This window comes from Drosophila arizonae, chromosome 5 (genome assembly GCF_054131065.1).
Source record: "Drosophila arizonae isolate 15081-1271.41 chromosome 5, UAZ_ARI_1.0, whole genome shotgun sequence".
Taxonomy (NCBI): domain Eukaryota; kingdom Metazoa; phylum Arthropoda; class Insecta; order Diptera; family Drosophilidae; genus Drosophila; species Drosophila arizonae.
The window spans coordinates 16,996,324-17,013,443 of NC_142925.1; the positions used below are offsets into that span (position 1 = coordinate 16,996,324).

The 17,120-nt window shown below is 43.1% G+C and overlaps 5 protein-coding genes and 1 non-coding gene across 6 annotated transcripts; 5 read left to right on the forward strand and 1 right to left on the reverse strand.

Moving 5' to 3' along the window:
* The first annotated feature begins 1,049 nt into the window (after positions 1-1,049).
* tpr (tracheal-prostasin) lies at positions 1,050-2,889 on the forward strand. Its single transcript, XM_018009188.2, has 2 exons — positions 1,050-2,055; positions 2,108-2,889. Exons 1-2 carry the CDS (start codon positions 1,198-1,200, stop codon positions 2,423-2,425), a joined length of 1,176 nt encoding a protein of 391 aa, XP_017864677.1. The 5' UTR covers positions 1,050-1,197; the 3' UTR covers positions 2,426-2,889.
* A 127-nt stretch (positions 2,890-3,016) lies between these two features.
* Positions 3,017-4,225, forward strand: LOC108617051 (trypsin-1). The gene has a single exon (XM_018012692.2). It carries the CDS (start codon positions 3,031-3,033, stop codon positions 4,162-4,164), a length of 1,134 nt encoding a protein of 377 aa, XP_017868181.1. The 5' UTR covers positions 3,017-3,030; the 3' UTR covers positions 4,165-4,225.
* Positions 4,226-4,278: 53 nt separating this feature from the next.
* LOC108614966 (protein cutoff-like) lies at positions 4,279-5,712 on the forward strand. Its single transcript, XM_018009189.2, has 4 exons — positions 4,279-4,934; positions 4,995-5,124; positions 5,183-5,387; positions 5,445-5,712. The coding sequence occupies exons 1-4, from the start codon at positions 4,406-4,408 to the stop codon at positions 5,682-5,684; spliced, it is 1,104 nt and encodes a 367-aa protein (XP_017864678.1). The 5' UTR covers positions 4,279-4,405; the 3' UTR covers positions 5,685-5,712.
* Positions 5,713-7,124: 1,412 nt separating this feature from the next.
* Positions 7,125-7,773, reverse strand: LOC108615167 (uncharacterized). The gene is made up of 2 exons (XM_018009475.2): positions 7,528-7,773; positions 7,125-7,459 (listed from the first exon to the last, which is right to left on the reverse strand). The coding sequence occupies exons 1-2, from the start codon at positions 7,651-7,653 to the stop codon at positions 7,334-7,336; spliced, it is 252 nt and encodes an 83-aa protein (XP_017864964.1). The 5' UTR covers positions 7,654-7,773; the 3' UTR covers positions 7,125-7,333.
* Positions 7,774-13,833: 6,060 nt separating this feature from the next.
* Positions 13,834-13,905, forward strand: TRNAG-UCC (transfer RNA glycine (anticodon UCC)). The gene has a single exon. It is a non-coding gene; the product is annotated as a tRNA-Gly (tRNA).
* A 623-nt stretch (positions 13,906-14,528) lies between these two features.
* Positions 14,529-16,532, forward strand: Loxl2 (Lysyl oxidase-like 2). Its single transcript, XM_018013482.2, has 4 exons — positions 14,529-14,880; positions 14,937-15,885; positions 15,947-16,104; positions 16,165-16,532. The coding sequence occupies exons 1-4, from the start codon at positions 14,700-14,702 to the stop codon at positions 16,380-16,382; spliced, it is 1,506 nt and encodes a 501-aa protein (XP_017868971.1). The 5' UTR covers positions 14,529-14,699; the 3' UTR covers positions 16,383-16,532.
* Positions 16,533-17,120: the final 588 nt, after the last annotated feature.

Sequence of the window (17,120 nt, forward strand, 5' to 3'; positions counted from 1 at the left end):
CAATTGTTGGGCACAGAACGAGCAGAGCGGACAGCCGACAGCCGACAGACGACAGACGACTCATGCCCCACTCTCACACATGAGTGTGGCGCTGCCCCTAAATCGAGTTTTAAACAGATTTTTTTGTTACTTCTTAAGTGCACTTAAAAGTTTTACGAGCGCCGTTGTTAGCATAAGGTAACTGCATTCCATAAAGCTCTAATAGAGTTTCGACAGCTGTAAAAATGTATCTATTTACAAGTAAATGAAGTATTCGCTTTAGCTAAATGCATTAAATCTGCCTCAAAGCAGTGTATTTACCAAGTCAACCACGTAAAAGAGCATAAAAACAAAAACAAAAAATAGATATATATTTATTTATACAAACAAATACTGAGGCTACACCAACAAAAGGCACACACACACACGCACATCGAGCAACAACAATAAAATAAATCAAAAGAAAGTAAAATTACGACGCGTCGCTCCATCGAACTGCGAATCTACAGCATATCAAAATGTATTTCAATAAAATCAGCGGCGAGAAAAACTTTCGCTACTTCAGTGGCAAAAGCAAAAACAACAACAACAGCAACAAACATCGAAATCTATATGACAAAATAAAAGTGGAGAACATACATATTCATGCAGCTAGACGAATAACAAATGCGCTTCCATTTCAAAGAAATAAATCAAATAAAACCCGTTGAGGCTAGGCGAATGAATGCAAATAAATCCGCAAATTAAATAGCGGAATTCTATAAATTATAATATCTGAAATGAATTCCTATTATTATATTTGAATAACTTTTTAATTGCTTCAGCTGACAGAACTCCGCAGAATTCTATAGGGTATAAAAAGCCGTTGACTAAAGCTCGAAAACTGTGCGATATTGTGTTGAGTGAAGTATTATTATCATGGTCAAACCGGCGTGGCCTACGCATGCGCAGAATACAAAACCACAGACACACACACATGCACACACATACATGTGTATGAGTTTGTAGATTGGCAAAGTGGACGTGCCACAGGCCAGAACCACTTTTTTTTTTTTTTTTTGTGTGTGGCTTGTAATGTGAATTTCGGTGAAATGTTTGTCGCTGGCTTTCAAATTTGTGGCTGGCTTTTCAGTTTGCATCGAGCCACACGAGTTGGTGGTGTCGCTTGAGCGTAGAGAAAGCCACCGAACAAACTTTTTTTTCCCAACATAGGCAAAGATGACTTGGAGCAGTTTGCCGAACTGCCTGAAGCTGCCGCTGCTGCTGCTGCCGCTGCTGCTGTTGCTGCTGATCGGATCTGGTGCCGCGCAGCAGTACAACGCATCGGCGCTGACTGCGGTGGGCCCAGCGCCCATTTCGCCCGTGCTGAAGCAGTCCCAGAACACGTTCGTTCAATGGGTTCTATCACTGCTGCCGCAGCGTCCCGGCGCTGCCACCGAGAGCGTCACAATTGCCACGCTGAGCAGCTCGGCGACGACGCCCACTGCGACGCCAGCTGCGGCGTCGACAACCTCAACAACCGCAGCAACAACCACAACGACCACAGCAGCGCCCACAACAACGCGAAGGGCAACGACGCCGGCGCCACCGACGCTGAGTCCGCCGAGGAACTGCAGCGACTGCGTCTGCGGCGTGGCCAACATCCAGAAGCGCATCGTGGGCGGGCAGGAGACGGAGGTGCATCAGTATCCCTGGGTGGCCATGCTGCTCTATGGCGGACGCTTCTACTGCGCCGCCTCCCTGCTCAACGATCAGTTCCTGCTGACCGCCTCGCACTGTGTCTACGGCTTCCGCAAGGAGCGCATTTCGGTGCGCCTGCTGGAGCACGATCGCAAGATGTCGCATATGCAGAAAATCGATCGCAAGGTCGCCGAGGTGATCACCCATCCCAAGTACAATGCCCGCAACTATGACAACGACATTGCCATCATCAAGCTGGACGAGCATGTGGAGTTCAACGAGGTGCTCCATCCCGTCTGCATGCCGACGCCCGGTCGCAGTTTCCGGGGAGAGATCGGCGTCGTCACCGGCTGGGGCGCCCTCAAGGTGGGTGGGCCCACCTCAGACACGCTGCAGGTAAGCTGAAACAACTCGATCGAAGCAATTCGTGGCTAACGATTCCTTGCAGGAGGTTCAGGTGCCCATTTTGTCGCAAGACGAGTGCCGCAAGAGCCGCTACGGCAACAAGATCACGGACAACATGCTCTGCGGCGGCTACGACGAGGGCGGCAAAGACTCCTGCCAGGGCGACAGCGGCGGCCCCCTGCACATCGTGCCCAATGGCACCAGAGAGTATCAGATCGCTGGCGTCGTTTCGTGGGGCGAGGGCTGCGCCAAGGCTGGCTATCCAGGTGTCTATGCGCGAGTGAATCGCTACGGCACCTGGATCAAGAACCTCACCAAACAGGCCTGCCTCTGCCAGCAGGAGACCAAGAAGATCAAGTAATTTGGTGCAGAGCTCTCGCAGTACACTTGCTTTGGCAACTGCAACTGAAGATGAGCATGAGGATGAGGCTGAGGCTGAGGCGACTGAATGAATACTCTATAATCATCAAATAATAAATTCTTATTATTTAGGATACGCCCTCAGTCAATCGGATTTGCCTTGATTGGACGAAATTCAAGTTTTTTCATTGGAAAACTTTCGTTATTTTTCGTGATACATCAACCAAAAGATTCCAAGCATAAGACACCAAACGGAAAGTTTAGTTGTTTAGTGGCAAAAAAAAGACTAATTTCTTTCTCTAAATTATGTTCAAATTTATCCGTATTATGTGAAAAGTTAGCAAAGGCCTCTGCAAGTGTATCAAAGACTTCGACTCGTCGAAGATATTTTATTTACTTATTTTCCTTATTTATTAAATCAAGAAAAAGAAAAAAAAGAATCAGACAATCTCTTGAGTATTTATAGAGCTGCAGCATTCCAGCATGTGGAATGGCAATAACCTTAGCTGGGTCCGGTTTGGCGGCTGGTCTAGCCAGTTCTGCAGCCGGTCGAGGCCGGCCAAGGGTTCTGCTAGCTGAGCCCTCTTCTTGTGGGCATTGGCAAGGATGCGCCAATTCAGTTGCCAATTGCCAGTTGGCCAGCTTAGTTCGCTAACCAGAATGAGATACATTTGCTTGCTAGCCTCAGTGGTGGGCCTGGCCCTGGCCACGCCCAGTATGCGCGGCGCCTCGGAGCCGGCCAAGATATTGGAGTCGTTGAACAGTATGCGGCAGAACAGCTTCCTGGACTGGATCATATCCGTGCTGGGTCCGGACTATCCCGAGACGGGCGTGTCGCCCGCCAAGCGGGAGTGCCCGGCCTGTGGCTGCGGCAACATCAATACGCGCCATCGCATCGTCGGCGGGCAGGAGACGGAGGTGCACGAGTATCCCTGGATGGCCATGCTGATGTGGTTCGGCAGCTTCTACTGTGGTGCCACGCTGGTCAACGATCAGTACGCCCTCACGGCGGCCCACTGCGTCAACGGCTTCTACCATCGGCTGATCACGGTGCGCCTGCTGGAGCACAATCGGCAGGACAGCCATGTGAAGATCGTGGACAGGCGAGTGGCTCGCGTGCTCGTCCATCCCAACTACAGCACGCTCAACTTCGACAGCGACATTGCGCTCATCCGGTTCAATGAGCCGGTGCGTCTAGGCATCGACATGCATCCCGTTTGCCTGCCCACGCCCACCGAGACCTTTGCTGGCCAAACGGCTGTGGTCACCGGCTGGGGCGCTCTCAGCGAGGGTGGACCCATATCCGATACTCTGCAGGAGGTTGAGGTGCCCGTGCTGTCGCAGCAGCAGTGCCGCGAGACCAACTACGGCGCTGACAAGATCACCGACAACATGATCTGTGCCGGCTACGTGGAGCAGGGCGGCAAGGACTCCTGCCAGGGCGACAGTGGCGGGCCCATGCACGTGATTGACGAGAAGCAAACCTATCAACTGGCTGGCATCGTCTCCTGGGGCGAGGGCTGCGCCAAGCCCGGCTCCCCCGGCGTCTACACACGCGTGAGCAACTTCAACGAATGGATAGCGGCCAACACTCGCGACTCCTGCGCCTGCAGCCAGTCCGAGGAGTCCTCGCCAGCTGAAGCCGCCACCACAACCACTGAGCAGCCAGAGCAGCCAGAGATGGCCACGGCTCAGACCAGCGAAGACCCCGAAGTGCAGGAGGCCGAGCTGCCTGTCTAATCGAATTTTTTGATATATGCTGATATATTCTTTTCAATAAAGGCAATGCCTAGATCATATAGATTTCTCTTTCTATAATTCATAATTCGCAATTTCAATTTTACATTTGTCAAGTGAGCGAAGTTTCTAGATTTATTACATTGATGCATTTTACAATACTATTCGATTTCCCTAGTCAACACGGGCGTTTGACATTTCAGTCGAAAGAAAAGTTTGCTAGTCACAGACAAGATTTTCCACGATGTCCTCTGCTCCGATCATTTTCAAGCTTAACAAGTATAGGAAGCATACAAAAAATAAGCGAAATCAAGCAAAGACGAATGGCTTCAACTTGCCGCCCAGAGTACTTGGCGGCTTTAGTGTGACGAGCGAGCGCATCTATAAGGACGATGCGCATCTGATGAAATTCCTATTGATACCGGATGCAGACAGCTTTCCCTTGAATCTGAACAACGTAAATATCGCATACAATGGGCGTGACCAGCACGCTGAATATCTGGACAATATGCTGCACTTCATTAGGGACCATCGGGATGCGATGGTCTATGGGTCGGCGGTGCGGGCGGACATTGTCACCCAGGAGAATGTGTTGACGACTCTGCTGTGCACGCTCTACAGGAAGAGCAACTGGCGAATCTTGGGCAGCAGATATCGTGATACGCTTTACCTGTGCCTGGCGCGGCCGCAGTCAAATGAAGCCTCTGCAGAGCAGCTGGCCAGAGAGCGTCGAAACTGTATGGAGACTAAACTGAAGCATTTGATATATTCAGGTAAACGCAATGCAGTACAATGACAGGCACAGCCGATACCTCAACACTTTGAGATTACAGACACGCCCCATTTGCCGCCCAATGCGCGCAGTCCTAGCGGAGAGTTCTATGGTGTCTTCAGCCGCAACATTGGCGAACTGGCCGTGGTCTATGCCTCCAGCATGGGTGGGCATCGTGTTCAGCCTTTCGAGTGCGTATTTACTGTACTTCAAGTACCACTCAAATGCCAAATTTTCTATTGCCTATAGCGCACCAGACTCATGGCCAGGCACCTTTGTGGAATGCAAAGTAATTCAGCCGCCTAGGTTCAAGCCAAGGCCAGTGGATGCCTTGAGCTGGTGGTTCGAGTGCTACTTGAAGGATGTCAACGATATTTACATAGCTCGACCCAAAAGCTCTGGACTTGTTCACAAACTCCAGAAGTGCACCTTGGCCACACTCATGCGAGATAATGTAAGTTATGCGGCTAAATAATATTTACTCTGCTGATGGAGCTACTTCGACCTGCAGATCAAAAATTGGTCCTGCGAGAAGTGCATCGATTTGATGCACTTTCTACTGCTGCAGATGCGCAAGGTCATGGAACTGGACAATCCCAGTGCGGTGTATCAGTTCGATTATATTGCCCGTTCCGGCGTACTTACATTCAGCCTGATTGCGGAGCGCAACGAGCAGACATTCATATCCGATTGGTATCGCCAGATGCTGGAGAAGCCACAAGGAAGTATATCCCATAATGCGAGCGCCTAAGCGATCAAATAAAAGTTTTTTAAATTGAGCAAGTCGCTGGCATGCATTTAACTTCTTGGGGTCCACTCGGCAAGGTGTTGTTGCCTGGCTGCCATCGAGCGACACGCACAGGCCACAGACACAACACAACACAACACAACACAACACAACACAACAATCTGACCCTCGGGTGACTCAGTTGTTATTGTTCTCTCGCTTGTTAACTGGCATCTCGAGCCGCTTCAATTTCCGTCTGTAATCTGCGTGTGTTTTTCTCTTTTTCTCTGTTTTTTAACTTAACTTTGCCCCAGAGGCATTGAACAATTTTTCTGCTCGAAATTGGCACTAAATCAAAACACGAATTGCACCAACGGGCAACAACAACGAGCCCGACTCCTACACGCAGTGCCTGAGCTGCTGTCCCATTGCTGTACGGCTCGGCTTGGCAGCGATCCTGAAACATTGATAAACAACTAAATAATAGAATAAACAGCACAAAAGGTGCTAAAACATTAAAGGCGGCCTTTGACGTGTCCGTTCCGCATAAAAGTGCACAAAATCGTTAAGAGCGGCCCGTTGGCCTTATGATTATGCGCACACTGGAAGGCCAAGTTGGTATATTGAGGCATAAATAGTTATTTTCAAAGGTGCTTTCAGTTTGATTTTCTATACTATACCCTGTGCGGAGCCCAAGTAGATGAAGAGGTATATTGATTGTGGCGTATGTGCTCTATAGAAACATATGAAATAATGATCTATACATGGTAAGTATTCATTCATATAGGTAAATTCAGACATATATATGTATATGTATGACTCACTGTAGTTTTAAAGAATTATTTATAGATTGCATAAATTATTAAACTAAATTATTCTTTCTCGTTTTCTGCAAATGGTTCATATCTCATTTCCCATGCTTGTGAGTCAATCCGTGCCTGCAACATAACTTAGCCTGTATATAGGGTATCTGCTAGTCAGTCAGAAACATAAACTTGCTTAGTTAATATAATCTCCAAACAAGTTATAGCTTAATCTATCCATTGGCTATCCATTAGTCACTTGATTAAATATTCACTCTCAACAATGTCTACTTTAGTCTCTATTGTAGGGTATCTGACAGTCGCTCTCGCTTAGTCCGCCTCTCTTTTTTAGCGCTGCTTTTTCCAGCCATAGCGCATATTTGCTGCAATTGAGCGCATTTTGTGCTTAGCCGCCGGCTGGTTAAAAAAATTTATTGGGGCGTGAAATTGTTTGATTGAATATTAGTGTTTGTGCCTTTATATATACATACAATATATACATGTATGTATGTATGTAGTTTCTCCTTTGGCTTTTACTGTGGTTCGTTTGGCGAAGGGCCACAGAGAGCTTTTAAATTGCCACATCAGTCGTTCGGTTTGCTTAAGGTACTTATCATTATGCATATAAATTAAAAAGTATGTAAAATATAAAATAAATATATTATAAATGGGCTTTAAGTTGTAGAAAAGCCGGTACAAAATTCGGTAAAATTTATTTTCTTGCCTCACTTTTATACAGGGAAAGCGCTAAAAATTTCAATTGTTTTACATCACTTGAGTATGGTGCTGATCTGATAGAAGAGTTTTAAAAGTCACCATAAATAGTGTACAGTATTGTCAGATCACCATTGTGGGTCAAGTGTCACTTCCCTAAGCAATTCCAATCATATGCAATGCACAACAAACAGTATTGATTAGGGTAACACTGAATACCAATGCGCCGACCAACAATTTCTCGGCCATTATCAACACGACATCGAGTATATTTGCAGCTGGCTGAGGATGGATGGCATGGTAGGAGTCTAAGGACTAAGAGTCTTTCACTCAACTTGCAGCGTACGCACCTCTATGAATGTTATTGCAAGGCTCAACGATTGCTGTGCAATCACCACACAGAGGGAGACGCAAGTAATTAGGGCCATTAGTGTGACTATGGCCAGAGCTTCCACCAAGCGAACGGCGACAGGCATCCTACACACATGAACAATCTGATAATATTTGGAATTTTAAAACTCTTTTTGATAGAGGCCCGAAATTTAAGAAAAGTGACAGTTAAACGAGAGTAAGCCTAAATGTTTCAGAAAATCAAATATATCATAGCATATAAATATATATACATTTACATATGTACTTTTTATTTACCAAGAATTCCCTTTTTTTTTAGTTTTTGCAATTTCAATCGCATGCATAATCAGAGCTAAGCTCTCGCGTTAAGCCAATTTGTTCGACATGCAAAAAGATTTCAATTTTTCAAACTCATTTCGTGCGAGTGTGGATAAATAAGCCCACACTGTTTGCGCTGAGCAAAGCCACAAAACCGCCAACAAATTATAGTTTTCAATCGTTATTTTTTCTCTCCTGTTTCCCTCTTTTTGCATCCCATTTGAAGGCATAAATATTTTTCAATATGCAATTCCAATTATCCTATGCAAATGTAATTTGTCTCGCTGCCGAGCAATTTGGCTCCCTTTCCAGCTGAAAGCGGCGCGCGTACGCCCTAAACTAGGCCCGTTCTGTCCGGCTTTGATGTGTCTGCGTTGGCATAGATTGCTCTGAATTATGGCACTAAATGGCTAGACATGTTACATAATTCATTTAGTCCGAACCAGGCGCATAGGCAACAGCCAATCGCTTCCTGCCCATCACAAAAGCAATGTCCACAATAGTTGCGTGTTTTTTGTTTAAAGGCATCGACATATTTGTTTTATAGAAAATTCAATTAGCCGCAAGTTGCTAAAAAGGGAAATAAAAATAATAGAAATTAATTGATTTCTATGCTGGAATCTCTCCAATAATTATGAGCATAGCGCATGAGGCAGCCCAGCGGCTATGGACTCACGGAGTACAGCTGGGAGAGCTGACAGAGCCTGCTTAAGTTGAGTTTTATTAGCCAAGACGCAACACGGAGATTTTCCGGTTTCTGGCTGTGATTTCTTCTTTTCAGCCAACTTCATAAAAATCCTAAAATAAATATTTGCACACATAAGTTCAGGCGGCGTTGTCGACGTTGTTGCTTCCGTCTGGAGACAGACAGCAAAATAAGCGGAAAGTTTTGTCGCAAATCCCCGACGTGGCCCAGCCGCAGGCAATCGATAGACAGAAAAGAGCAAAGCGAAATTAAAATATAACCAGAGTGGAGAGTAGACGACTAGGAATTGCCCTGAAGTCAGCTAAAAGCTGGCTCTATGGTAAGCAAAGGAAATAGATATATAAAGAATATAAAAAAATATTTATATATTTTAGAATATAGAAAGAACTGAACTGCCTATCCTCCGCAATAATTCTAGATATTTCTGATCGGTTCTTATATTGAAAAATTAAAGAAAAATCTTTAACGTTTCAACAGATATCATATGGTGCATATATGTATATGCCCATTTTTATATATTTTTATTTACTTCATATCAGATTATAATCTTAAAATAATGGTTTGTTTAATAATTGACTTTATTAATTGTATAATCAAAATCTTTATGGAAATAATTAGTAATAGCCAAAGAAACTGATAAGAAAAACTAAAATAATATATTCACATTAATTAACAGTAATCAGGAAATGTTCATCCATTAACCCCTCACACATATATCATATCAAAAATCCGGCTTGCGTTTTTTTATTCATATTATTTAAGCCCCTTGGTTGCAGCAGCCTTAACGTCTCAATATTCAGCTCTTATTGTATTTCGTATTTATTGATATGAAAAAAAAGTGAAATAAATAAACCAACAATTTGCATTGCAACATTAAAATTGTGTGTCCAATGGTGCACGAAACCGGAAATGCCACCTGTTATTTGTATACAATATCTCCATATTGTCATCGTCCATATTGCCATCGATATATATTGACTTGCAGCAGATGGACAGTTTGTCTGGAAGTTCGAGCGAATTTAAACGCTTCAATAAATCAATTTAATATTATTTTTGTAAAACATGAAAACACTTCAATATGCAAAGCTTTACCAAATGTAAATGAATTTAAGTAATGCATGAGAGCGATTCAGAGGTCAAAGTGCTGGCTATAGTAAAAACCAACAATTTTAACAATCTCATTATGGCAAACATATTTCCAATAAAAACAAAAACTTAAGAAAATATATATGTTTTCAACAATTTTCAATGCTGCGCTAAATTTCATTATCTTCTTAAAATACAAGACGAGAAAAAACGAGAACGAAAGAGAAAAACAAAATATCAAAGTAAAGCTCATTATAATTCCAACCGAAAACCGATCCATTTCAATGCCCATTCTCTCCTTGGCTCGCTCTGCTTTGCCTTGTTTTCTCGTTCTTTTGATTTCATTATTGTTTTTATTGCTTCGTATTTTTGTGTGTGTCCAACTGACTGAGTTTGCCAAAGCAAAAGGCGCATTTTAATTCCATTATTTCATTTGGGGCCCCACACCGCCCCGGCCCTCTCCAGCCCCCTCACCACCTTCTTTGTCTCTCTTTGTCTCAGGCCCCGTTTTCCATTGAAATGCGCATAAAAAGGGTATTAAAGCCGAGGCACTCGCCGATTGTAAACTTTTTTTTCTGTCTTCTTCTCTTCTTTTTTTTTTGGCACATTTTCAAAGTTGAACACGCCTTGCCACATTTTTTTTTGCGGGCATTTTTTTCAGGGCTCCGCCTTCGTATTACAAATTAATAAACAATTTTTTCTCTTGTATTTAAGCTAGCTACAAATTTGCGAGTTATTGCCACATTTCGTATATGTTCATATATATTTTTTATGATTTCTCTGCGCCGTCTTCTCGGTTTGTCCTAATGAATCATGGTTATGCCGGCAATAATTTAGTTTTAATAGCACTTTGGTGACATTTATGCTGTCAGCGGCATACAATTTTATTAATGTTCAAATGAGCTGCTGCCATACATGCTATCATTATAAAGAGATATCACAGCTTTTAATGTCAGTTTTGGAAGCTTTGTGCGAAATTAACTTATGGAACAACTGCCCACCCGCTCAGTATGTATCTGTGTGTGTGTGTGTGTTTGTGTGTGTGAGGGTGGGTGGCAGCCCCTTTAAAACTTAACTCAAAGCATTTAAAAACGAATCCGAGATATTAAACAAAAATTTAATTTGATATAAAAAATATATATTGATGCAAATGAAAATATTTATCAAATAAATATGGTAAATTAATATATGAAATAAAAGATATATGTATTAAAAAAAATGAGTTCAAAAAGAAATAAACTATAAATAAAAAATAAATATATAAAAAGTACCACAAAATATATGAATATAAATATATAAAAGTAAAAGGATATTTAAATATTAAATAAATTAATAAAAAAATATGTATACAAACTAAAGTAAACAATTCTTAACATATAAAAAAAAAAGAATTAAAAACTATATATTAAATTTAAATATAAAAAATGAAATAAAATATTAAGTACAAAATAAATATGCAAAGGGTAGTAAAATTAAAATATTTTTAAAAGGGAATAAAACAATTTAATAAATATATATAATAAATAAAGTAAAAATATTATTAAAGAAATTTTAAAATAAAATGTAAAAAAAAAAAAAAAAAAAACAACTGAAACTTAGTTTTAAGCTTTCATTTGATGAGTAAAGGGCTTACCAAATAATTTGAGAACATATTAATAGCCATGCATATGAAAACTAAATATGATGCATTTGCTCAATCAACAAGATATAATAATACACGAATATAAATATTGCAGTGTATTTTCAAGTAGAAACTAATTACAACTTTTAATGGCAATCGCTATAGCATTTTATTGGATTTATGTTACTTTCAGTTTGGTGTTTTTCTTTTACTTTATTTTTTCCTTATTTTTTGCGGAACTGCGAGCTGGATTCTTTAATGAGCCACTCGGCGAGTGCAAGGCTAACCTAATCAGTTGGCTCACTTAAGTAATAAAGCAATTTATCGCTTTTCAATATCCTTTAAGCAGTTTTTGCCCTTTTACTTCCTATTATTACACTTCCTGGGCCGGGCCCTCGAGCGCTGTGAATGAATAAGGAACCCACACAAATTATTTTCGCGCTGGTTTCGTCTTATTTTTACAGCTCCTTCGCCTTGTCAGGATGCGGAGACTGTGGAGACCGCGGAGGCTGTGGCTGTGGCTGAGTCTGGGTCTGTTGCTTTTGCTCTTTTAACTTGTCGCTTCGCTTTGCCAGCGGCACACGTTGCCATTTTTATGGCCTGAGCTTGGCATAGGGATAGGCATCGGGATCGGGCTAGGGATTGGGATTGGCATTGGGATGGAGACTGGTATTGGCTTAAGACTGGGTCATATCCTGGGCCGCCTGCACGTTTCTGTCCGATGCCGTTGGCGTTGCCAGACCAGTTTGATTTTAGTGGCCAGCGCAAAGCAAGGGCCAGTAATGATTTTATTACACGATTTTATATCGAATTTTATTACCTTTGTACATGACGCTGCTGCCGATGCCGTCGATGCGGACAAGAGAACAGAGCAGGAGGACAGCGCAAGGATTGCGCTTATGTCGTTGTCCTTACGCCTTTGGCAACTGCCATTGGAATTTACGCACTCATAAAATTGGCCGCTTGAATTGTGTGGGAATTCCAGAGCGCAAAATTCTTTGCGCTGACCCCCAACTCTGGCCATCATAATTCAATATCATAAAACGTTTATCCAATTAATTTCGACTGGTAATATTTATAGCCAGTTCGTGTAGTGATGCGAATAGAAGTAGAGCCTTAAACGAGCTTTACACTGTGTTGCTGGGCCAAGTTTATGGGATCACTAAAACAAAGGAGTCGGGTCTTGTAGCAGATATGTTCAGCTGGGAATAATATGGAGACTTTAGATTGATAATAAGTATTTATTTGAAAATAGTTGTTGCTTATATAATTGGGGTAAATATTTTAATGTGGACCGACAGTGTATATATTACGGAAAAGAAAAAGCTCTGCTCTGCCCAGAAAGGCAAGAACTAATTATTAAGCTGATGTAAGTAAGCCGACGTCTTTTCCCTTGTTAATGTTAAGTATATCCAACTCTTCGTTATACGTTAATATACACCTTTACTGACCTTCAAAAACATGCGATTCGATCCTTCCCATCAAAAAGCCAAAGCGCAGTTGAGGATTGAATTTATTTTACATTTTTATTATATTTTAATATTCTATACTTTTAAATAAATTTTTAATAATTTTCCAAAATAATCTACATTATAAATCTACATCTGCAAGAGGGTTATAGTTCATGCTCTGCTTCTATATATTATAAAAGTACATTGATTTTGTTTTTTGCTTATTTTTCTTTTTATTGATATACACACTAGCATGTGTATTCTTATTGATCTTGAAAATGTATCCAACGGCTGTTTTGGTGCACGCTCCATTGACTTTGACTATTTCCATTTGCATGTGGCTCTTGATCTCATTTGCCTATCTCTCTCTCTCTCTCTCTTTTATTTGCCGTTGTGCTCTTTTCCGCTGACCTAATCGGGTTAGATTTCCAATTACGATTATGCTGGCACTTGGCTAATAAGCACACCCAACACAAACACACACACACACATATATCCAACCCACACACATGCAACTGACATCCAAACCAAATACAAATGTCATTACCGTCTGTTGCTTTTGTTGTTGTTGCTGTTGTTGTTAGTGATATTTGTTTCAGTGTCAAGTTCAGGTCTCAATGTTGCATGTTTGCCCGTTTGCCGTTCGCGGCGTTTCAAATGGCTGCATGCCAAATATAATGGGTTTCCCTTGATGAGTTTGCCAGCTATGCATGCAGATAGAGATAATCGTAGCAACAACAATAACAACTATAACAACATGCTTTCGTGTACATGTTGCAATACTTTGAAGCTTTGTGCTCAGTGACTGAATTATGGCATAGTTTTCCATATTTCAGTTTGTTTTGTTTGCTTTTCAAATTTCGCAATGACGTTTGATAATCGCTGAAATGGTGGTAGGAAAATGCATTGGGGGCATGCAGGAAGCCTCATTTAATATTTCGTTAGATGACTGAGAAACAGTTTATTATTCTAGCTACACAAATATTATTCTAATTATTCTATGAAACAAGTTTTCTGTTTGTTTCCTTTTAATATGTTAGCATTTGGCATACACTGCAAGAAATTTGTTCAGCATAGATGAGCTTAAGTTTAGGGTAGGTTTATTCATCCTTGATATACAGTGGCGTCGGTGGTGTAATGGTCAGCATAGTTGCCTTCCAAGCAGTTGATCCGGGTTCGATTCCCGGCCGACGCAGGATTTTTTATTAATTTATTTATTTGTTTCCCAGTTTTTTTAAGCTACTCAAATCTTCTGGTAGTTCATTTAAGTTATTTAAAAAATTATTTAAAAATAATTTATATTAGTATTAGATATCCTATCATAGAAAAATCTCTATCTCTCTCTCTCTTTTGCTGTATATCAAGTTTACTAATTTATCTCTTATTTTATTATTAAAACAGAGCATTGCTTGGCTGAAATCACCCACTGACAATAGTTTCGATTATTGAAGTTTGCATGCCAAGGAACAAGTGTAATATACACGCCGCTGGCATATTAAAATGTTCCGTTTGTCAGATTTGGAATTACATGGAACTAGGCTAAAAAAAAATTGCATTTAGCAGCAGATTCTCTGGCAGCCAGCATCTACGCTCAATCTACTATTGACGTGCACGAATTCGGTTTCGGAATGCTGGCGATTCATATGGCGAAGTGCGCTCTCAATCTGCGCCTTTGTTAGACGCTGCTGACGTCAGTTGAGCGCTGTGAGCGCTTTGAGCGCTCTGAGCGAGCTTCTGAAGCGCATCAGATACATGTGTAGATACATAGATCCAAGTAGATGGCACCGGAGCGGGCCTGAGCATACCTGAAGTTCATAGTTAAATGATTTCATTCGCTATTTAATTTTCGTTTGAACTCTGCTGCGTACTCGGCTCAGTTTCAGTTCTCGAGCGCACGCCAACCCAGGCAAATGCGAAACAGCTCGAATCAGCGCGAATCACGAGTCGAGTCGAGTCGATAAGAATCCAATTGTTCATCCACTTGATATCATGTTGGCCCTGCACGTTCTCTGGCTAGGCCTGATGGGCGCTCAGCTTGCAGCAGCCGCTGTGCATCAATCGATTCAGGATGCGCGACGCGAGCAGCAGCAGCTCGTGCCGCGCTATATCAAGACCCTGAACAAGGAGGAGGGCGCCATACGTCTAGTGGGCGGTGATGCTGAATACGAAGGTAGGACTGGGCTATTTTCATGATTACCTCTAAGAGCTGCACTCTCAACATCTCAGGTAACATTGAGGTGCTGCATAATAACAAGTGGGGCGCCGTTTGCGATGATGAATGGGATGCTGCGGAGGGCGAGATCGTGTGCCGGCAGCTGGGCTTCCTCGGGCTGCGTCGCTACACCCACAGCGGCTACTTTGGACCCGCTCGGCGGCGCTACTGGATGGACAATCTGTACTGCGAGGGCCACGAGCAGGAGCTGACCGACTGCCACTTTGAGGGCTGGGGCATCAACGACTGTGAGCCGAGCGAAGCAGCGGGCGTTATCTGCTATCCGCCAACGGATGCAGCCGTTTGGTCGGCGCCCGCAGCCCTCGAGGATGATCGTCTGCTGCCCAAGTACCCCATACATCCTGGCTCACGCCTGTATGTGAGGCTGCGCGGCGGTCGCTCCAGAAACGAGGGACGGGTCGAGGTGCGCATCGATGGCCAGCGCTGGGGCAGCATCTGTGCGGACGGCTGGTCCATACTGGAGGCGAATGTGGTCTGTCGTCAGCTGGACCTGGGCTACGCTCGCGAGGCCTTCCAGACGGACTACTTCGGTGGCGCCAACATCTCCCGGCCCATGCTCAGCGGCAGCGAGTGCTATGGCAACGAAACGGAGCTGGCGGACTGCCTGCACCACAATCACCTGAGCGGCATTGTGAGCTGCCACGGCAACCGGCAGCATGTGGCTGCTGTGATCTGTGACTATCGGTCGCCCGATTTGGTGGTGGACTACTATGAAATCGAGCAGACGGCTCACCTGGAGGATCGTCCGATGCTGCTGATGCAGTGCGCCATGGAGGAGAACTGCGTCTCCAGCGAGGCCTATCAGATACAGCGCGACAGCCCCAATTGGCGCTATCACACGCGAAGGCTGCTCAAGTTCACAGCGGCCGCTATAAATGCGGGCAACACGGACTTCCGCCCCTTCAAGGAGAAGAGCCAGTGGGAGTGGCACATGTGTCATATGTAAGCAGAAGGCGTGGGCAGCCAATCATCCCCCCCTTGATAACTCTCCCCTGATTTGCAGGCACTACCACAGCATGGAGGTGTTTGCCACCTTCGACATATTCGACCTGGATGGTCGCAAGGTGGCGCAGGGTCACAAGGCGTCCTTCTGCTTGGAGGACAGCAGCTGCCTGCCCGGCGTCGCCCGGAAATACAACTGCGCCAACTTTGGGGATCAGGGTGAGCGTTTTAGAGTGTTGAGCAAGATGTTAAGCCGGCTTTAACATCTATTTTCCTCAGGTATCTCTGTCAACTGCTCAGATGTTTATCTATATAATCTGGACTGCCAGTGGGTGGACATAACCGAATTGCCACGCGGCTCGTATATACTCAAGATTGCCATCAATCCGGAGTTCAAGGTGGCCGAGATGAGCTACGACAACAACGCTGCCATTTGCGACCTTTTGTACGCCGAGAATTATGCGCGTGTTGACAATTGCCGCCTGGCGAGACCTTAGGGCCTTTAAAGACCTTTAAATCTGAACAGTGCCAAATATTCTGATTAATCGTAGAGTCGAGAGTTAAGCGTAAATATGTCTGTATTATACGATCTATTTTATTTCTATTATTCTTTTTTACCAAAATAAAACTGCACACACATATCTTAAGGTCGTCCCGCAAGTACATAGAAAACGAGGGTGTACCAAATAATGAACTTGAGAATCACTCGAGTGTGAACATGTCAGAGACATCAGCGGCATTGTCAGCGCCACTGAAGCATTTATCAAATGCCCAGAGCTGAGGCTGCCCCCAAGCAGATATCAGTGTCATCGAAGGTGGGTGTTGAACTGGAACGAAGTATTGTATTTAGTTGAAATGGATTTACAGGTCCAAAATGCGCAAACTTGCACAATTTTTTAAAAATTTTATTAAGCAATAAAATAAAAAATTAAAATTAAAAAATATTTATATATTTATACACCTCTGCTGGCCATTCAGCTCTTCATCTAACTCTTGAGTAACAGTTAGATAATAATATAATACAATATACTATAACATATTTCAAGCAGTCAATTTTGGCCGATTTCTCAGGGTATTGCTGATTTATTTTAGAAAAATTCGAATAACAAAAAAAATTATTTTATTCTAAAGAAAAAACGCATAAATGCATAATTGGGCTGTCCCCAAGCAGATATCAGTGTCATCGAAGGTGGGTGTTGAACTGGAACGAAGTATTGTATTTAGTTGAAATGGAT